The following is a 21,083-nucleotide window of genomic DNA, read 5'->3' as shown; positions in this document are numbered from 1 at the left end:
TGAGGGAATTGAGTGTACTATCAGCGAGTTTGCTGATGGCACCAAGCTGGGAGGAGTGGCTGACACTGGAAGGCTGTGCTGCCATCCAGCGAGATCTGGACAGGCTGGAGAGTTGGACGGGGAGAAACTTAATGACATACAACAAGGGAAAATGTGGAGTCTTACATCTGGGCAGGAACAACCCCAGGTTCCAGTATAGGTTGGGGAGTGAGCTGTTGGAGAGCAGTGTAGGGGAAAGGGACCTGGGGGTCCTGGGGACAGCAGGGTGACCATGAGCCAGCACTGGGCCCTTGTGGCCAGGAAGGGCAATGGGACCTGGGGGGGATTAGAAGGGGGGTGGTCAGTAGGTCCAGAGAGGTTCTCCTGCCCCTCTGCTCTGCCCTGGTGAGACCTCATCTGGAATATTGTGTCCAGTTTGGGGCCCCTCAGCTCCAGAAGGACAGGGAACTGCTGGAGCGAGTCCAGCGCAGCCACGAAGATGCTGAAGGGAGTGGAGCATCTCCCGTGTGAGGAAAGGCTGAGGAGCTGGGGCTCTGGAGCTGGAGAAGAGGAGACTGAGGGGTGACCCATTCATGGGGATCGATATGGGAAGGGGGAGTGTCAGGAGGATGGAGCCAGGCTCTTCTGGGTGACAACCATGATAGGACAAGGGGCAATTGGTGCAAACTGGAACACAGGAGGGTCCACTGAAATATGAGAAGAAACTTCTTCATGGTGAGGGTGCCAGAGCCTGGCCCAGGCTGCCCAGGGAGGTTGTGGAGTCTCCTTCTCTGCAGACATTCCAACCCGCCTGGACACCTTCCTGTGTAACCTCATCTGGGTGTTCCTGCTCCGGCGGGGGGATTGCACTGGGCGAGCTTTCGAGGTCCCTTCCGCTCCCTGACGTTCTGGGGTCCTGTGTGATTCTGTGTCCCGGAGCAGAAGGCCTGTACGCTCGGAGGAGGTACAAGCAGGGCGAGATGGGTTTGAAACGCAACGTGGGGAAGACACCCAGAAACCCCCTGAGTGCCGCTCCTCGGGCCGGGGCAGCAGAGCAGCCGGCTGGAAGATGCCGAGGGCCGCCCCGAGCGTCCCCCAGCACCGCGGGGCGGCCGCGGCTGGAGCGCGGCTGCCCCCTGCCGGCCCGGGCGGAGGAGCCGGGCCCGGGCCTGGGCCCCGCGGCCGCCGGGGGGCGCTCGGGGCGGGCGGGGCCGCCATGGCGGAGGCGGCGGGGCTGGCGGGCATGGCGGCCATGGCGGAGGCGCGGCTGCGGCGCAAGCAGCTGCTGAGCGCGGAGGAGGCGGAGCTGTTCGAGCTGGCGCAGGCGGCGGGCAGCGGGCTGGACCCGGACGTGTTCCGGTGAGCGGCATCCCCGCTTACCCCCCGGGCCCCGCCGCCCCCCCGGCCGCCGCCGCTGACGCTGTCCCCCGGCCCGCAGGGTGCTGCTGGACCTGCTGCGCATGAACGTGGCGCCGCTCGCCGTCTTCCAGGTGCTCAAGTCCATGTGCGCCGGGCAGCGGCTGCCGCCGGGACCCGAGGGCGGCCCCGCCGCCGCGCTCCCCGCCGACACCCGAGGTAAGGGGCGGGCGGGCGGGCGCGGCCCGGCGGCGCCGAGCGCTGGTCCCCGTGTCGGCCCCGCTGCGCTGCCCTCCGCCCTGCGCCCGCCGCGGCTCGGGGCCCGCCCGCCGCTCTGCCGGGCCCCCCCAGCGGCCGCGCCGCCGTCCCGCGCTGCCCCCGCCCGCCCCGCCGCGGGGAAGGGGCCGCGGGCCGGCCGGCCGGGCCCGAGGGGCGGCTGGGCCGGTGGCCGGGGGGCCCGCTCGGTGTGAGGAGAGGGAGCCCCGGGCCGCTGCGCCTCCTGCCCGCGCCCTTTTGGCGTCATTTTCCCTGTTCTTCGGCAGCGCGGGTGCGGGGGAGCGGGGTGTTTTGGGGGAGGTTGTTGCTGTCGCTTCTGCTGGGTTTTGTAGCCTCCTGGCTCTGCCTTCTAAGACTTTAACAAAAAAAAAACCAAACAAACCCACACCTTAATACGTAATATCACGCAGCGCTACTTCGTTTATATCTAACTCAAAAAAAAAAAAAAAAATAGAGTTTCTGGCACACTGGGAATTGCAGAAAAACGAGGGGAGCTGCGATGCTTCCTCTGGTCCATGCCCAGCTCCCCGGCTGGTTTCTGGCTGCTGCTTTCCATGCCCGGGCAGATGTTATTGAGGTGGGAACGTGAAATGGGAGGTTCTGTGGGATTCTTGGCTAAAACAGCGACTGCTTTTGAATGTAACTGCCTTTCGTGATTGCTCTAATCTCGGTGGACAGTAACAAATGTAGCCCTGACGCTGTGCCACGTATATGTTATTTTACTTTTTTCCAAACCAGTTCTAATAAAACTTTTACTTACTCTCTGAAGTGACTTTCGGCTGGTAGCTCGCTTACCTCTGTGGATTACTTCCGAAAGATTTAAAAAGAGGTAACGAAAACAAGCCTGCCGTCACCGAGCTTGAATTCGCTGTGAAAAGGCTCAGAAATGCGACAGGAAGGGCACTGGCTGGAACAGCGAGGTGTTGTGATCGTTGGCTGTGGTTGCCAAGACAAAACTGCACACCAGAAGCTCGGCGTGCTGCAGCCTCGGCAGTGCCGGGAACGCCGCCGCGCTTGCTCGCCCGGGGCAGCCTGGAAATGGCCGGGGCCAAGTCAAACCTTGTTGTCGTGTCCCGTTCTCCCTGTTTCAGGCTGAAAACTCTTGTAGCTGATGGGTCTCTGTTGACTCCTGATGAATTCGGAGGCAAAGCTTGAAGAGTAAGTGACTGCGCTGGGAGCACAGAGAATAGGGCGAGGGGAAGAAAGCTTTGTCGTCGTAGGTGAGCAGAGCAGGGTGTGGGGAAAATAAGTTTTCCCTGTTGTGGTAGCATCCTGCGCTTAGTCTGGTCTCTGCTGGGGCTGCCGTGTGGTACGGGGTGTTCGTTCTCACGGCTGTGCTGCTAAGTCCTGCAGAAAGTGAGGGTGAAAGGCGAGATTCCTTTGGCCAACTAAAAGCAGTTGGTTTTAGGATATGGGCGATTTATGCCACGGTCCGAGGCACCTGTGCAGTAGCCGAACCTGCTCCTTCTGGTGTGGATTCATACATGGTACATGGGTGAGAATCAATCATCTCATCGAGCAGCTTGAGACAGAGACTCTGAGCAAGTTTACCGGAGCACGAATGGGAATCGAGTGTGCGGACAAGTCTCCAGGACTCCCAGGGCTTCCCTGTGAACAAGTTCCCCTTTCTCAAGAGATGCTCTTGATTCAGAATGTCGTGCAGAGAGGTTGGTTGCAGTCAAGAGAACAGCCTTATTTGTGACTGAGAAGTGACTCTCAAGATGCACAGGAGAAAAGAAGACACCCGGCTGACTGCTTTTTCCTGAGCCAAATGAGAGAAGTACAAGCACTTGGGTATTTTAAGTAAGAAGTAGCCTGCTATTCAGGTACTGTGTTGAGAGGAAGCATTTCAAAAGAGCAGAGATTTTGAAAAAAAAAGATGCTGTTAAATTTTGCTCTCTCTTCTTCTCCTTTGTTGGTGCTTCAGGTGTGATGGGCCACGTAAACTGTGAAGGAACTTTGGTAAGGTTTTTGTTTCTGTCTGTCTGTTAATCTGGAATAACATATGTTCTCGTGTGTGTTCTTTTTCTGATACTTCCTGTAAAAATGAGATTTTTATTTTTCCCTATCACTGGGCCACTGCCATGGGCTAGTTTTGGCTAGTAGTAGACCAGCTCAGGTTTGAAACAGTCAGATGGCGACTTGTTTGTTAATCAGTATTGAACTTCTCAAGAGGAAAAGCCAGAAGTCATTTAACCATTGCCTCCTACCAACGTGAGGAGCTGCGAGCGCCTTCGAGAGGCCGTGAGTTTCCAGGAGCCGGTATCTTATCTTGGGAGCTTCATTTGGTCGTACCTGCGTCAATCCAGGATGCTTGTTCGGCATCTTTAGCAGAGCATCTCCTGGTCTAACATGATGCCCAAGTCAGGTTGCAGTGTGTTTCCAGCCAGGCTTTCCAGAGTTTCCCTTTAAAATTGATGTGTTGATGTCATTGCGTGTGATGGGACGAGCCCTTGGACCCGAGGGTGAAGTTCAGACAAAGATGGTGCTGGCTCTGTGCTGCTTGCGGTAGATGCTCACAAAATGAGTTTGGCATTTTTGGTCAGTGGGGCAGAGTCCAGTTGGAGGCCTGTATCTAGTAGAGTGCCTCAAGGGTCAGTACTGGGACCAGTCCTATTCAATATATTAATCAATGACTTGGGTGAGGGAATTGAGTGTACTATCAGCGAGTTTGCTGATGACACCAAGCTGGGAGGAGTGGCTGACACTGGAAGGCTGTGCTGCCATCCAGCGAGATCTGGACAGGCTAGAGAGTTGGACGGGGAGAAACTTAATGACATACAACAAGGGAAAATGTGGAGTCTTACATCTGGGCAGGAACAACCCCAGGTTCCAGTATAAGTTGGGGAGTGAGCTGTTGGAGAGCAGTGTAGGGGAAAGGGAGCTGGGGGTCCTGGGGACAGCAGGGTGACCATGAGCCAGCACTGGGCCCTTGTGGCCAGGAAGGGCAATGGGACCTGGGGGGGATTAGAAGGGGGGTGGTCAGTAGGTCAGAGAGGTTCTCCTGCCCCTCTACTCTGCCCCGGTGAGACCACATCTGGAATATTGTGTCCAGTTCTGGGCCCCTCAGCTCCAGAAGGACAGGGAACTGCTGGAGAGAGTCCAGCGCAGCCACGAAGATGCTGAAGGGAGTGGAGCATCTCCCGTGTGAGGAAAGGCTGAGGAGCTGGGGCTCTGGAGCTGGAGAAGAGGAGACTGAGGGGTGACTCGTTCATGGGGATCAATATGGGAAGGGGGAGTGTCAGGAGGATGGAGCCAGGCTCTTCTGGGTGACAACCAGTGATAGGACAAGGGGCAATTGGTGCAAACTGGAACACAGGAGGTTCCGCTTAAAGATGAGAAGAAACTTCTTCATGGTGAGGGTGCCAGAGCCTGGCCCAGGCTGCCCAGGGAGGTTGTGGAGTCTCCTTCTCTGCAGACATTCCAACCCGCCTGGACACCTTCCTGTGTAACCTCATCTGGGTGTTCCTGCTCCGGCGGGGGGATTGCACTGGTTGAGCTTTCAAGGCCCCTTCCAGTCCCTGACATTCTGGGATTCTGTGTGATTCTGTGATTCGGTGTCTTGGTTGCTGCTTTATTTCACAAGGCTAAAATATGTCTCCAGAGCTGGTTGATGCTCTGAGGTCACTGGATCATTCACAGCTTACTGAGATGGGAGAATCGTACCCACCAAGCCACAGTTTCACTGCAGACGTGGTAAAACATCCAATGCTGAACATGGATTTGCTTTCTTTGTAAGCAGGTGCTCAGTAATGGTGGTAAAGGGGCACTTTGGCTTCCTCTCATCGCTCTTGGTCCTGAGCAAATTGTGATGGGCAGCACTGGCACACCTTGCCAGAAGGTTTGGTCTTCCCAGCTATGTTGTGGGTTGGTTGGTTGGTTGTTTTCTGGAAGCTTGTGTTATATTAGAGGCATATCTCACTTTGAATGAAAATTTCTCTTTTCAGTTTCTGTCAGCCCACGTGGCTTTACTGTCACTCAGCACGTGCTGACATTAGCCAGCAGCCAATTCCTTTGTGAATGAAATCACCATTGAAAAACTAAGTCTCAGAAAATTCTTTGGGCAGAACTTAAGCTCAGTCCTGCGTCCTCCTTTCTGTGAGTATAATGAGTACTGGTAAGATCTCATTGACATCAAGAAGAGGACATGTTTTGTCCAGCTCTCCTTGTGAGGACACATTTCTGTAGCCTCTGGGATGGAAGGCAGATGTCTGTGCTTGCTGGGATTTAGTCAAAGGTGGGGTCTGTGTTAGCCAAGTGCCCGGCCTGACCTAAGCTGGACATCAGGTGCAAGTGAACGAAGCTTCTGCAGCTTTAATTGCAGCTTTGTGCAAATTTTGGCTGGCTGATGTCTGACTTTGGAGTGCCGTGCAGACACTCGGAGCGTCCAAGGAGGGTGCGTAGGACTCCTGGTTGAAGGTCATGCAAGCAAACAGGTGTCTAGAGAGAACTCTGAATTCAGGCAAACTGGGCCATCAGTGCCAGCCTTGTCTGTGTTTTACTGGTGCACTTTAGACTGAATTAGGATTAGCTCAAGACAGGAGCTTGTTTTACTACAGCCCTTGGAGGAAAGTGTGTCGCTGAAATATTAAAACCAGCATATCTTCAGCAGAGTAATCTTCTCTCCTTAAACTGGGGAAACAACCAGCGAGCTCAAACTGAAGAGGGGGAGGAATCGCTCCTCATTCACTGAGTTTTCTAGTTCTGGGCACAGTCCAAGTTCATCATTCAGGAATTGGGTAAGTGGGGATGTCTGGGCTGGACCTGTTCTGCAGGGATGGGGCACCAAGGCTGTACCTGCTGTTGGCTCTGCCATCTCTTCTTGGAAGATGCTGCTTCTGTTTGAGGATGGTGTGGCTTCCACGCAGGACCAGGCGTTTGGCAGTGGGAGATGCCGCCTCTGCACAGCTGGGACTTGTGTCTGCTGATAAAGCCGGAGCTCCTTGGGCTGATATAAACATTGTCCTATATAAGCTTGGCACGCTGCTTCGCATAGTGTCCTTCAGCTCTGTATCTGCTCCTTCTCCCGTGCCTTCTCCTTCCTCAGAAGACAGACATGTGGCCGAAGTAATTCAGATCTTGCTAAAGATAAGCCAAGACTGCTCTGCTCAAGCTTTATCAGTGAGATGAGATACCGGCTTAGGCTTCTCAGCCCATCATGGTGCAGGGAGGTTTTTTAAAGCAGCTAAAAAAAGGCTGTTACAGCATTTCCAAACAACACTTTCGAGGTGGGGTGTGTCCCCCAGTAGTTATTTCAGCTTTTTTACAGCTAAAGCAACAGGGAGTCTTAGGTGAATGACTTGATTTTGTGTTTTCCCATAGAATGTAGCTGTGGTGTTCTGCACGGAGCCGTGTTTGCTGGTAACTGGATTCGTGATAGCTGGCTCGGAATCAATATTGGAGCATCCATCTGCCACGTTTAGCTAGATACAGCTTCATGCAAGCTGCATGTGTGATGGTTCCTCACCAGCTGTTGATTTGGGAGGGACAGAGCTGATTTTAAAGAGAAAGGCTGTCTGGGCAATTTCTTTCTGTGCATGCGAGAAGGAGGGGTGCATACCTGATAGGACGGCGGTGTTGGTTTTGGCCTAGACTTAGGTATGTGCATAGTTTACCTTTGTGTAGTTAAATATGCCCTTTTTTTTACATTTTATTTCCATGCTTTCTGTTCCCATCACCCAACCCTCAAGCCCCTGGTGCTTTCCCTGCAGTTTTCTCCTCTCTGTCATGCAGGTGTCCGTGTGCTGCTCTTTTTTTCTAGCCTGGTGAATATTCTTTGATGCCCCTTTTGCTCTTTGCACTCCAGCTGGTTTTTCCACGTTCCCCACTTCCCCAGCCCGAGTGTCTCTGTTGAAGTTAGATCCCAAAGCTTTGCCCCAGCTAATTTTTTGCACTAAATGAGTTGTTAACATGAGCTTGCTTTTCAAACTCCTGTGTCTGTTGTGGCCTCTCACCTGGTCTATATATTTTAAGGAGCCTTTGCAGCCTCCTGTTTTGCGTAGCAGGGTCGGGATGTTTTCCTACCCTGCCAAACTCTGTGTTGCACGTCGGTGCCTGTTGGAAAAGCCTCTGAGCCCAGCACCACCATGGACTTGGTGCAGGTTTCACGCAGTGTGATTTTTTTTTTTTGTCTTGTCTGTGTGGAAAAAATATGTTTTTGAGAATCGAAATTCCTTTTCCACCCCTGCATTTGCAACTACTTTTTTCCTGTGTAAATACTTTGATACAATCACGGTCTCCTCTAAGTGTCGCTGTTCAGTTATTTCCTAAATATCCCCATCTGCTTTGCAGCCTCTTGCCAACTTTGCCCTCTCTGTGCTCCTCTTCCCATCTTTGTGTTTTGTAGCCTTCCCTGTTCATCCTTTTTTCTCTCTTCTTATTTCTTGCACCTTCTCTGTGTCTGTTTTTGGCTGTGTTCAGCCCTTTGGGATGGTGGCTCGCTGCAGGGCTCACAGCTGTCGCTCTCGTCTCTTTCGGGTCTGCTTTGTGTTGCTCTTCTACTCACTCTTCCCTTACTCAGCCTCACGTTATCTCGGGGTTTATCTTGATGTGGGATTTGTGATGCAGAATTGTGTATGAAGGAGAGAAGGCAGCCGACAAAGATAATGTGGTGTAGAGCTTGGATACAGTGGAGGGAAACCCCCAAGAGATGCTGAGGATTTATCTTAAATGCATTTAATCTGGTTTTTTTATGCATCATGCTGGGAATTTTCCTGTTGGTTATACGGTCTCTTATGCTTTAATTGTAGATTAAATATATCCATGGGATCTAGCTGATGGCAACGCGTTCTTAAATCGTGCCACGCACAAGTAAACGTTGTGCTCGGACGTTTCACGGTCTGTATGTCTTCCCTGAAAAAAAAAATCTGTGGAGTGATTTCTAGGTGACTTACAGGACTAATCAAAGGGCTAACACAGTCCTGATCATGGTTTTCTTACTGATTTGCTTTACTTGTACTCAGTTTTTTTCAGTATTTCATCAATACCACTCCAATAAGTGGATTTGCTAAATTCACTAAAGTGCGTTAGGTTGCCTTCCTGCAGCTCTCGCTCCTTGTAACTCTTTCTGCCATAAGCAGTAGAGTTCAAGCCTTTTGAATTACAGGCCTTTATTCTTGTTTTGTGACACGGGGCAAGAAGTTTTATATTCAGAGCATTCTTGATATGGAGTTGTTGCTTCCCCTCCGCCCAGGCTCCCGTGCCAGAACGCACTTTTAAAAAAAATTTTCTGTATTTTAGGCATTTCTTTAGTCCATCAGCAACTGAATAGCTTCAGTTTATAAACCTTGTTCATCTTGCGTTACAGAAATTCCAGTGAAGTATTTTGTGGGTTGATGTCAGTTATTTTACAGCTGATTGAAACACTTCCCAGCTGTGCTGTGCTTTCTTGGTTGAAAGTCCCTTGGTTAAAAGTTCCAGCTCCTTTCCTCTCCAAGGAGGTTATAACAAATTTTGATATTCCCAAAACACAGATGACAGGTAGTGAAACCATCTTCTCTACTTCGGCAGAAACAGCAGGCAGACAGCTTTTATTTCTTTTTCCTTATCCCAGGAATAACTTGTAAAAAGTCCAGGCTGGCGTGCTCAGAACCTGTTCCCAAAAGAATAGGTGGCTTTGTTGTTCCTATGAAAATATGTTTCGCTCTGGGTAATGAGTTTGAAAACTGAAGTCGAGACATGCTTGTCATTTTATTGCGTCTTTAGAATAGTGAAAAAGCTGGTTTGGATGCTGTGATGCAACCTGCACTACTGTCTTTGGGGAAGGACTTTCTCTTATCTGAATAACTTTTTTTTTAAAGGGGGAAGAATGCATTATTTTAGGGGCAGGGGCTTTTTCCATGCTCTTTGTCTAGTACGTGTGCTGCGTTCTCTGCAGTCCTGTTATGTGCGCCGGGAGCCTGTTGCAAACTAGTCGAATGATTTAGCTACGGGTGTGTGGTGATGTCCACTGGAGAAGCCGGTGGCTTTTGAACAGTTCAAGAGGAAACACTGTGCTGGGGTGTTCCCTGAAGGTGCTGGGGCCCCTGAGGCCTGGAGCTCCAGAGGCAACTTCAGGTGAGGCCTGTACCCGTTCACAAAGCCAACGGTCAGGCCTTCCCTCCCTGAGAACCATTCGCTCCGGAGTCCGTATTTAGAGCTCCAAAGGCCCGATACCCGTATGCAGAGCAGACTTTGAGGAAACCAATTCTCAGGGGAAAAAAATGTGATGGAGCAGAGTAGCAGGAGGGCTGGCTCGAGCTGGTACCTGCGCAGAGGTCCAGCCCGAGCATAGGAAACCACAGACTTTTGTATCTTTGGAGACCATTCACACCACGATTCAGTCCAATAGCAACATTTCGCTTTGGGGTCCTCTTGCTTCTCATGGGACCTTTTTCTCTGACTCCACGTGGGCCTTTGTTTTGTTCAGCTGTGGACATTGCTTCTGGTCCATGGCCTTGCAGGTACTGTTTTGGCTAAAAAAATCCTTTCTTCTCAGTGAAGTGCGAAATAGGCCCCATTTTGCAGATGTCTGTGATGTCTCTGCATTAGCTTTGGATTGTTATTTTTCCCAGTCGGTTCTGTTTTTCCCAGCAAAGTGCAAACTGGCCCTTATCTTGCGAGTGTCCAGTGTAGTTTGTAGTTGCTTTTGGTAAATAAGTGCAAAACTTTACAGCTTAAGATTTCAGCAAATCCAGCTTACTAAGTAACATGAAGCAAAGAGTATATTAAAAATCATGCAACCTTATACTTCTAGATGATTCATTATATTCAGTATGCATGTACTTCAGCTAAATGATTAATATGAAACTTAAATTGGGCTCATCCGCTGACCTGTGAGTAGTAAACCCATCGCCATACAGTTCACTTATTTAGCAGGAAGAGCTCACAGTAGCTCATCCAGGCTGTTGTATTTGTAGAATGAAGTGGTTGACTTGTAGTTGAATTGCACACAGTAGGAAAGGTCTGCACGAGACCCCCTGTGCCCACAACTTGAGTAGGATCTGGGACTTTGTTAATGTGAGCTTGGTTTTGTGGTGTCTCTAGTAATGCAGCTGAACCTGTTATGAACAAACAGGCAGCTGGAGAAGAGAGAAAGGTCTGAGCTCTCTTCTTTCTCCAAATGCTTCTCTTCAGATAAGTGTTGCAAGAGAAAACGTGCCTAAATAGTGACCTTGTGCTCAATACATACTTAAGATCTTAGTTAACTACTTTGGAAAGTGCATTTGAAAACCATCTTCTTATTTTCTCTTCTTCCTCTGTCTCAAAATAGTTCAGCTGGATTTGTTTGCTGGTCTTGCTTGTCTGCTTTACTCTGTGTTTTAGGGGAGGCTGCTTTAGCCGGGGTGATGTTTTGGCTCTGGACAGAGCCCTGTGTGTGTGTATGAGCTGTTAAGGATGTGTCAGCAGCTTTGAAGACCTGAGAACCCGCTGGTTTGTGTTGTGGAAGTGGACGCAGTGACCGCAAAAAGGAGGGCCTTCTGCTCTTACAAGTTTGGGGTTTTTTTTATTTACGCCTAAAACTGAGTCTTTGCTTGTCTAGAAGGGCCAGCTGGTAATTGTGCCTGGTCTAAGCCCTGCTGTGAGAAAGAGAGAGAGCAAGATTTTGGAGAATTTAAGAGTATTCTCGTGGTTGCTGTAGCCCATGGTCGCTACAATGTGCACTGTATCTTGAGATTGTTGCAGCCCTGATATCCCCGACTGTGTTACAAGTCAGTGTACCAATAGCTATTTATTTATGTTACCAAATGTCATCCCTATTCCTGCTCAGAGCCAGGAAAGGATCCCCTGGGAAAGCAGTAGGCTGAGCAGAGAGGAGACTGAAAGAGAAGAGCTTTAGATTTCCGATTCCGAAAGCATATTTGAGGTTGGGGTTTCCTTTCCCAAATCCGATGGGTCTTCACGTGCCTCCTGCTTGACACAGAAGCTGCTTCTGTCACCCCGTGGTACTGAGGAGTTTCTCCTCTTCCCCGTGCCCCGCAGACTCCTGCCGCGGTGCCTGGTGCTGGTACCCGTGGCCTTGGCCCTGACCAGAGATGATGAGCGTGGCCAGAGGTGACCGGAGGCGGGAGCAGCCTGACCACGGCGGGCACTGCTGGTTTTAGGTGGGGGCAGCAAACTTCTGCTGCCGCTTCTGTGCGTGTTTTGTTCTCCTCCAGCTGTGTCTGGCTCTCCAGATAAACGTGTAGCTGCTTTTTTTGGAGTCATCATGGGATGGGAGGTGTTGGACCAGGCTCTCTTTTGGCTTATCTCTTGCATCCGTGGCTCTATGGTCTGCAGTTGTTCTACGACAGTGAGACACATGCGAGATAAGGACGTCTTGTGTCACCAAGGAAAATATCAGTGGAATCCTTTTGTTGGTCTGTAGCACTTGAATTACAGAGAGATTGTGGTGGTTCATCTTCTTTTGTGCTTTGAGTTAATTGAACATGTTGTCGCTGACAGTGTTTTAACTGGCAGAATGCACAAACCGTGCCTGTCCTCGCGTTCTTCATGAGCTATTCCTGCCTGGCTCACCGGTCTAGATAGGTTGCTTCCAAAAATACAAATGGTTTTTATGCTGTTAAAGTGACTGATTTGCTTTACTGTGATTTTGAGGCTAAGAGGATGGAGGGCATGTGCTTTGTCTGAGCACAGCCTGTTTTCAATGAAGTGATTCTTTCTCCCCAGGTGGGAAGATCGAGTGTCTGACTCCCAGTAGCACTTACGGAGCCGTTGTTTTGCGTGTGTTTGTGGTTAGAGCTGTACACGGGTTGAGGACCTGCAGACACATGTCAGAAAGGGGAGGGCGTTCACCTATAGAGATGTCCTGGATTGCTAAAAGCATCATGGTGAACTATAATGCTTTTTTCCCCCTGTTTTTTCTCTCAAATACTGTGAGATCATGTATTGCCTTTGTGCAATTTGTGTGTTTTCACAGGCAATACCTGCATTAGTGAAACTGCTTAAAGTGCTTGAGCTACAGAGGAAGGTTGCGAGGCTTGTCGGCTGGCTTGGGCTGATAGCTGCTGCTAATCACTGCTGTGGTTTACAATCATAGACTTTTTTAAGAGCACCTGACTTGGCTGGAATAAGTGAACATACTTCTTTTGCCACCCTACTCTGTCAAATTTCACAGATATGAAGGGGCCACATGTTCTTTGTTTGGAAGTTCTCAGGTTGTCGTTCTGGTGTTGCAAAGTGTTAACTTGTGGTATTGACGTGAGTCCTGTTCCCAGGCAGCTGCTCCAAGGAGACGGGAGGGTTTGGTGAGTAAAACAGACGTATCTCCAGCCCGTGCACTGTCTGCAGCACAAACCATCCGCGATGATGATTTCCAAACCGTGCCCATGCAGACTCCAGGGTGTGGAGCAGCTCTCGGTGTTCCAGGAGTCGCTCTGATAACAATTACTAAAATATCACTCTTCATTTTACTTGCATGCATGTAACTACAGCTCACTGTATTCCCACGTTCTGTTTCCTTCTTGCTGCTATTAATTATTTATGATGCTTCTTGGAGCTCGCTGTCTTTAGTAAAAGCTGTGACCCTTTTCCCCCGCGTTTCTTGTATTTTTGCTGCCTTTCCTAACGTAAGTCCTCCTCCTCCTCTGAAGTGGTTCTCTCCCGTGTCACGTCTCCCTCGCTCCTTCCGTCTCTAGGTCGCAGCACATCTTGCTCCGTCGCTCTGTGAGTCCGGCTGGGTGGCCTGTGTGCCCCTTCATCCCTCGACTTCTGCCTTTCTGCCCATCACTTCTCTCCGCTGTCGCGTTGCATTTTACAGATGGTCAGTTGTGCCTACGGAAGGATGACTCTTACCTTCTCGATACAGTAAAAAAAAATATGTGAGTAGTTCCTGTACAGGAGTCTGAGCCCTCTGGAAACACCAGAAAATGGTAGAAAGCCAACCCCACTCATCAAGACACAGACGTGACACGAAGAGAAGGGTTTCTGATCTGACAGTGTGGCTGCAAACGTGTGAACACTGGCACATCGGTTCACTTATCCCAACCTTAAGGTGTTAGGTGCTCTTCATGTTCTTCTGGAAGTGCTGTTGGCAGCGCTGGTGCTCCTGTGCCAAATGAAAGCAAACCTTTAAAGAACAAAGTAGCTGGTGACTTTGTAGATCAAACCAGATGAAACTTCAGAACGCCTCTACTGCAACTTGTTTTGGTTTTGTGGCCCTGATGCCTGTTGAGCTGAATTCACAAATTTGCTTTCTGCGTTGGATGCTGGATACATCTGCGACACCTAATGCCATTTTGCCTTTTGCATGATTTCTTAAGGAACGTTTGCATCTTAGCTGCCGCGTGGTTGACACATAGGGTTGGGACTTGAGAATTAAGGCATATGTTTGTTTGTTTGTTTTTTCAGGGAGAAATAAAACCAATTCTGCAAGCGGGAGCCAGGTTCTTGCCGAAAGGAGCAGCCGCGAGGGATCTGCTCAGCGGATGCCTCGGCAGCCGAGCGCGAACCGGCTGCAGAAAGCAGGAGCTTCTGGAAAGAGCAGCGGAGGGGGCAGCAGTGCCTAAACAAGGCCTTGGAACCGACCTGTTTTGATGCTCGGCAATGTATATAAACTGTGCTTGTTAAAAATGCTTTTGTTTTGTGTATTAACCTGACAAACATGATTTGTGATATGTGAAACAGCTGTTTTTTCTTATTTCCAAACCTCCCTTTGGCATTGCAGACCACTGGGGGTTACCTGAAGGCGCCTGGGTCAGAGATGTGGAGCCTAGAAAAGCCTGGAATAGTGCTTAGGTTGCTCCAGAGAGGTCACGACTCGTCTTACAAGCCAAGGCTTCCTGCTGCCTCCTTCCCTAATATCCGTTTTGATGTTTTCACTCGAGTTGTAAGAGCAGAAAGCCTGGTTGGCTGAATTATGAGGTGAATAGTGCTGAGGTAGGTCATGTATTGGTATCGCTGAGCCCTGCAGTGATGTGGATTCCCCTGGAAACCTGTCTGGTGGGGTATGTCCTTGTGCTTTAGCTGGTGTTGCCCTGTTCCCTTCATGTGCTCACGTGGGCTTCAGCACTTTGATTGGAAAAGCAGCTTCACGTACCACGTAGCATAATTGCACAACGTTTAGTCCTTCCAATGATGCCAATGTGATTATTCATTTATAAAGTGTTACTAAGCCCTTTGCTTAATGAGCCAGGTTAAATGAGAAGGTTAAGCCAGATAAGGGAGAGAACAGCTTCATCACTTTGAGTAAGATACATGCAAGTAGCTAAAGCGGGTAAGTGATTTGTTAGAGCTTGAGTGTTGCCGTTTGTCATTCCAGAGCGTATCCAGTGCCTGCTGTAGCCTTGGCAGCTCAGGAGCTGGTGGTGAAATCCATTTCCCTAATTAGGAGAAAGTGCCTCTGTTCTTTGTGGGGGATAGATCGTGTTTCCTAGACTCAATGAGATCCCATGAACCTGGTTCAACAGGTGCTAAAATCTCTTCCTGACCAGGAGGAAAAAATACTGGAGAGTATAGCTCTGCTGTAGGAAAGGCATTCAAGCGAGATCGCTTACAAGCTGCTGCTGCTTTGCATTTGCAAGGTCTGGGTACCTCCTGCTCTAATCTTCTAAGAAGTGCACCCACTCCCTCCCTGTCCCCCCAAAAAATCCCCAGAGCCCAAACTGTACCACACCAGCTGGGAAGTGGAAAGTTGAACTTGCTGGTGAAAAAGAGCAGCTGAAGGGCTCTCTTAGAAGAATCATTCTTGGTGCTCTCTGTCCCTAGAACAGGGGCGAGCAGACTTGAGATGAAACTGGAACCTTCTCTGTGTGGTGTATTGACCTTTCTTGAGAACAGAAGTACCTAACCACTATGTGGATTTTGCCTGCAGGCACACTGCCTCCTCTTTAACCTGTTCCATATGTGCATTCCCTTTATTTATCCCTTTGCAGCTTGAGATACCTCCTGCGTTGTACCAACCCACCCACCTGTCTCCAAGCCCCCACTGCATCCTGAGCTCTGCTGCCTGTTCTTCTCCCTGATGTCCAGTTCTCCTGGGCAGACTCTCCTGGTCTCCTTTCCATACTACCAAGCTGAATGAAAGTGCTCAGTGTGTGGTTTATATCCTGTTCCTTCAAAACATCTGTGGCAGGTGAGGCACCTCTGGAGCCCGAGTTGCTTTTGAGCTTTTGGAGCATCTTCACTCTGCTCTTTCGTCTGACTTGGCCACTTCTGCCGTGACAACTGGCTTGGTGGATGACGTGAAAAAAGTTGAAAGTAATTTTCCTTGAGTTGAGGAAGCTTTTCAGTGTGGTCTCCAGCAGTGACCCTGTGGTCACAGTGAGGGGAGAGGCCTGGTGGATGGAAAACGGGCTGAGCTGCAGCTGACCGGAGAGTGTAGCTAACATAGGGAAGGCTGCAAAGAAGGGGACCTCACCTTGATTCAAAGCAGCCCAAATCTCAGGTGTGATGGTGACACAGCACACCACACGTTCTCTAGCAGGTGTTGGAGCAGAGGCCTCAACACAGGCAGAGTTTTGGATGGTGGGTGAAGCCCAGTGAGTCCCAGGCTGCTGGGGTCTGTCCCCGAAGCAGAGATGTTCGGTCCTGCTGGAGGTGTGTTGTCGAAGACCTGTGTTAGCAAGCAGGGTAACAGGCAGAAAGCAGGTGAAGCTGCATCAGAGAGTGTGAGAGACAGGATCCTCTCAGACCCCACACTTCATGATCCCCAGACCTCATCTGCAGTGGAACAACAGGCAGGGTCCATAGGAGATCATCAGTGGAGTCTACAAAGAGTCATAGAAAATCCTGAGCTGGAAGGACCCCCAAGGCTCATGGAGTCCAACTCCTGTCCCTGCACAGGACACCCCACAGGTCACACCGTGTGTCTGAGGACGTTGTCCAGTCTCTTCTTGAACACTGTCAGGTTGGGGCCGTGACACCTCCCTGGGGAGCCTGTCCCAGTGTCCAGCACCTCTGGGTGAAGAACCTTTTCCTCATGTCCAACTGACCCTCCCCTGGCACATCTTCCTGCCGTTCCCTGGGTTCTGTCACTGTCACAGAGAGAAGAGCTCAGCCCTGCGCCTCTTGCTCCCCTGCTGAAGCTGCAGCCCCATGAGCTCTGCCCTCGGTCTCCCCCAAGGAAGGCAAGGGCTGGAAGCTGCTGACTTCTGGCAGCGAGAGGAAGCTCCTGCTCCACCTGAAGACTTGCAGCAACAGAAGAGGTTCACTGTCCTCAAAGCTGAGGAGGAGGTGGGGTCCTTTCAAATGGACCGTCTGGGCTACCTGACGCAAACCCCGCAAGAGCAGCAGAAGCAGCAAGTTGACGACAATGGGCTGACTCTGTATGGCAGGGTATGACAGGACCTGTCCAGACAAGTGTGCAGCCTGTTGGGGCCCAGATCTGGGGTGTTGTGGAGGGACCGCCAAAGCTTGTGTGACCCTCTGACCATCGCCTGCTGTTCTTCCATGTGGGCACCGATGATACTCCCAAGGGCAACCTGGAGAGCATCAAACATGACTCCAAAGCTGGGGAGGAGATAGTCGGGGTATGGAGGTGGTAGACAGGGCTGCCAAGCAAGGGGTCTAGAGTGACGTGAAGGAAAGGGAATGCAGAATCAGCAAGATGGGGCTCAAGTGGGGGGACCTTCAGCACTTGCAGGCAAATGGACAAATTCTCCAAGCCTTGTCTGGGCAGTCAGCGTGCTGGGCTGCCTCTCTGACGTGCTGCTGTGCGAACGCACGCAGTGTGGGGAGAGAAGACAAGGAATGGGAGATCTGTGCAGTCTTGCTGGGGTCATGGAGATGTGGTGGCATGGCTTACAGGGCTGGAGTGGTGCGATGGAGGGACATTTTAGGAAGAACATCTTTAGGAAGGACAGGCTGGGATGACAGGGAGCTGGAGTTGTCCTTCATGTGAGGCAGCTCCGGGTACCTGGAGCTCTGCTGGGAGCGGTGAGGAGCCACCTGAGAGCGTATGGTTCGGGATTAAAGAGCTGACCAGTCTGGGTGACATTAAAGTGGATGTCTGGTACGGGCCACCTGTCCTGGAAGAACAAGTTGATGAGGCTGCCTACAGCCAGCTGGAAAAGACCTCATGTTCACAGACCCTGATTGTCCTCATGGGGACCACCCTGGTATGTGCTGGTAGGACAACACAACAGGGCATGAGCAATCCAGGAGAACGTTGATGACAAGTCCCTAACCCAAGTGATAGGGGAGCCAACAGGAGAGATGCTCTGCTGGACCTCAGACCTACCAACAAGGAGGAGCTTGTTAGGGACGTAGAGGTCAAAGGCAGCCTTGGCTGCAGTGACCATGAGGTGGTAGAGTTCAGGGTCGTGAGGAGAGGTAGCCAGGTGAAAATGAAGATCACAATGCTGGACTTCAGGAAGGTGGACTTGGGCCTCTTTAGGGGTCTGCTTCAAACAGGCCAATGGGATAAGGCCCTGGAGGGAAGAGAGGTCCAGGAAAGGAGGTTGATATTCAAGGATCACCACCAAGCTCAGGTATGGTCCATGCTGATGACCCAGAGCTGCATCCCATGTCTGAGCTCCTGCTGCATCCCGGACACTTCCCTGTCACGGCCACATCCTCATATCTGACCCCCAAGCCCAGGACTGATACCCAGCTTCACGTCTGCCCCCCCCGCCCCCGCCAAGCTGCATCCTGACCCCCAAGCCCTTGTCCAACCCCTCTCACAACCTCGTCCTGGCTTCCTGCCGGACCTGCAAGTGGTCCTGTGGGGTGGGAGTGAGGTGCAGCAGCTGGGCCGCAGCACCGTGGGGCAGGGGCAGACCCACCACAGCACCTCAGCTTCAGCGTCCGGGGGTACCGGGCAGTGTGGGAGCTGTGGGTCCCCGAGGCTGGTGCAAGGGACACTGCAGGATGTGGGGTGGGACAGGAGGTGGCATGGAGAGGAGCAGGGGGGCCAGGGCTGGTAGGGGCAGGGGCTGATCCTTCTTGCCCAGTTCCCTCCCAAAACTGCGATGGTTAGGGTAGAAGGAGGGATCAGCCCTGGCTCTGTTGCAGAAAGAAGAGGTATGCTAGGGAAGGCACACTTTTAGGGGTGCAAGGAGACCTGTTGGTGGGACTCTGTGGGGTGGCTCTTCCGCGACACCCTCCATGGGCACAGCCCTTGGGGCTGGTGGTGCAGACAGGCTGCTGGAGTGCGGGCGGGATCCCCCACCGCAGAATCCCAGAATGTCAGGGGTCGGAAGGGACCGCGAAAGCTCATCCAGTGCAATCCCCCCGCCGGAGCAGGAACACCCAGATGAGGTTACACAGGAAGGTGTCCAGGCGGGTTGGAATGTCTGCAGAGAAGGAGACTCCACAACCTCCCTGGGCAGCCTGGGCCAGGCTCTGGCACCCTCACCATGAAGAGGTTTCCCCTCAAATTTAAGTGGAACCTCCTGTGTTCCAGTTTGCACCCACTGCCCCTTGTCCTATCACTGGTTGTCACCCAGAAGAGCCTGGCTCCATCCTCCTGACACTCCCCCTTTCCATATTGATCCCCATGAACGAGTCACCCCTCAGTCTCCTCTTCTCCAGCTCCAGAGCCCCAGCTCCTCAGCCTTTCCTCACACGGGAGATGCTCCACTCCCTTCAGCATCTTCGTGGCTGCGCTGGACTCTCTCCAGCAGTTCCCTGTCCTGCTGGAGCTGAGGGGCCCAGAACTGGACACAATATTCCAGATGAGGTCTCACCAGGGCAGAGCAGAGGGGCAGGAGAACCTCTCTGACCTACTGACCACCCCCCTCTAATCCCCTCCAGGTCCCATTGGCCTTCCTGGCCACAAGGGCCCAGCGCTGGCTCATGGTCACCCTGCTGTCCACCACCCCGTGGGGCAGCGTTAGGGTCTGTGATTAAACTCTCTTCTCCGTGAAGAAAGAGGAGCAGAGCAACAACAAGATGTGGAAGGAGCCCAGAAGCTCCGCGATGCCAGCGCTGCCCCGGCTGCTGTCAGGGCTGTCCCTGGGCCAGGAGGTGGGACTGTCACCAGGCACATGGGGCAGCTCTGCAGGACCAAGGGGATGAGACAGCTGACGGGAGGTGGGGGAAGAGCATTTTGGGATTGTACAAGACTTATTATGGGATGTCCAGGGGGAGGAACCAAAGCTGGGGAAAAGGAGGGATCGAGGTGGTTTCGGGAGCCACGAATGTGGGAAAATAGAAGGAAAAGGGTATGAAAAGGGCTGTGTGTTACCAGTCTACCTACTTGTCTACCAAGCTGGGGTGTATGTGCCTCCTGGGGACAAATGGTCAGCCTTGCAGCTGAAGCTGGGGACAAAGCCTTGACTGCATTAGGCTGCTGGATTTGTCAGCAGCTTGTGGGGGATCCCCTGGGTGTCACACGGGGGTGCTGGTACAGGCTGGTGGCCCAAAGAACTAGTAGAGGTGTCTGTAGCTGATGGCATACATTGGCTCTAATGATGAACGTTTATTATGGGCAAAAAATTTAAAAAAGGGAGAGCAGGAGACAACATGGGGCAAGAGAAACCTCCCCCCAGGGGGCAGCTGGCGTGGGGCAGCACCCTCGGCCTCCCCACCAGTGCAGCCAGCTGTGATGGTGGTAATGGTGATAATATAGTTTGTGTATTCTGCTTTGTGACTCTATCAGGGTGCTTAATCAGGTCCATGTGTTGCACACCAATTGGTCACTGACTTTCCGTGCAAAACCATTTTTGGACAATTCCTCACTGTTTAAATGGGCGCTGTCAGCTGCAGCGCGTGGTGAGGTTTGTCCTTCTCCAATGCGAACAGAAAACTGCAACAGGAGGGGTCGGGGAAGCCTGAGGAGGGTCCGGGGGGGCAGCTCTCCCAGGGGACCCCCCGGGGCTGAGAGCGCAGGTGGGGGCGGCACCTGCCAGTCGCTGTGTGCAGGAGCACGGCGCCTTACCAACAAGGAGCAGAGTGGCGCAGCGGAAGCGTGCTGGGCCCATAACCCAGAGGTCGATGGATCGAAACCATCCTCTGCTAGTGATATATTTTCCTTTCTTTTTGTTACCCGGGGGATGCTTTTACATTTTTGGCCCTGCCTTGGTGAGAGCCCTGCGGGTCCCTATGCGATCGCTGCCCGGCGCTGGGCGAGACAAACAGGATCAAGCCGGAATGAGCGGGAAAAAAAAAAAGAAAGCAAAGTCCTATGGCCCGTACGGGGATCGAACCCGCGACCTTGGCGTTATTAGCACCACGCTCTAACCAACTGAGCTAACCGGCCCCGGCGCTTTCTGATCTTCCCCGCGCCACTCCCAGCTTGGGAGAAGGTATTGGGGAGCGCAATAAATAAATTAGTAATTAGCAGAGGATGGTTTCGATCCATCGACCTCTGGGTTATGGGCCCAGCACGCTTCCGCTGCGCCACTCTGCTGTTGCCCTGGTAACTGCCCCGTGTACCCAGCCCCATCCAGCCCCTTCATCCCGGCGGATGCTCCACGGGGGTTCTGGGGATGCTGCAATGGGGGGTCCTGCGGGGGGCACTGGGGTTCCCCCACCCCAGCACCACGCACAGGGTGACGTTAACAGCCCTGCTGTCCCCCAAACCCGGCTGACTGTGAATGAACACGCTGCGATGT

The 21,083-nt window shown here is 52.0% G+C and overlaps 1 protein-coding gene and 3 non-coding genes across 5 annotated transcripts; 2 read left to right on the top strand and 2 right to left on the bottom strand.

Annotated features, from left to right (window-relative positions):
- Window positions 1-1,190: 1,190 nt before the first annotated feature.
- LOC135992511 (mitotic-spindle organizing protein 2B-like) lies at window positions 1,191-14,211 on the top strand. 2 transcript variants are annotated; one of them, XM_065641748.1, is made up of 4 exons: window positions 1,191-1,338; window positions 1,418-1,554; window positions 12,259-12,419; window positions 13,939-14,211. In XM_065641748.1, exons 1-4 carry the CDS (start codon window positions 1,196-1,198, stop codon window positions 14,122-14,124), a joined length of 627 nt encoding a protein of 208 aa, XP_065497820.1. In that variant the 5' UTR covers window positions 1,191-1,195; the 3' UTR covers window positions 14,125-14,211. The 2 variants fall into 2 exon arrangements, with proteins under 2 accessions (XP_065497820.1, XP_065497821.1); XM_065641749.1 differs by lacking the exon at window positions 12,259-12,419.
- Window positions 14,212-20,415: 6,204 nt separating this feature from the next.
- Window positions 20,416-20,487, top strand: TRNAM-CAU (transfer RNA methionine (anticodon CAU)). The gene has a single exon. It is a non-coding gene; the product is annotated as a tRNA-Met (tRNA).
- A 167-nt stretch (window positions 20,488-20,654) lies between these two features.
- On the bottom strand, window positions 20,655-20,728 carry TRNAI-AAU (transfer RNA isoleucine (anticodon AAU)). The gene has a single exon. It is a non-coding gene; the product is annotated as a tRNA-Ile (tRNA).
- A 78-nt stretch (window positions 20,729-20,806) lies between these two features.
- TRNAM-CAU (transfer RNA methionine (anticodon CAU)) lies at window positions 20,807-20,878 on the bottom strand. The gene has a single exon. It is a non-coding gene; the product is annotated as a tRNA-Met (tRNA).
- Window positions 20,879-21,083: the final 205 nt, after the last annotated feature.

The sequence above is a fragment of the Caloenas nicobarica genome, chromosome 10 (genome assembly GCF_036013445.1).
Source record: "Caloenas nicobarica isolate bCalNic1 chromosome 10, bCalNic1.hap1, whole genome shotgun sequence".
NCBI classification, from domain to species: domain Eukaryota; kingdom Metazoa; phylum Chordata; class Aves; order Columbiformes; family Columbidae; genus Caloenas; species Caloenas nicobarica.
This window is presented reverse-complemented; position numbering and strand designations above follow the sequence as displayed.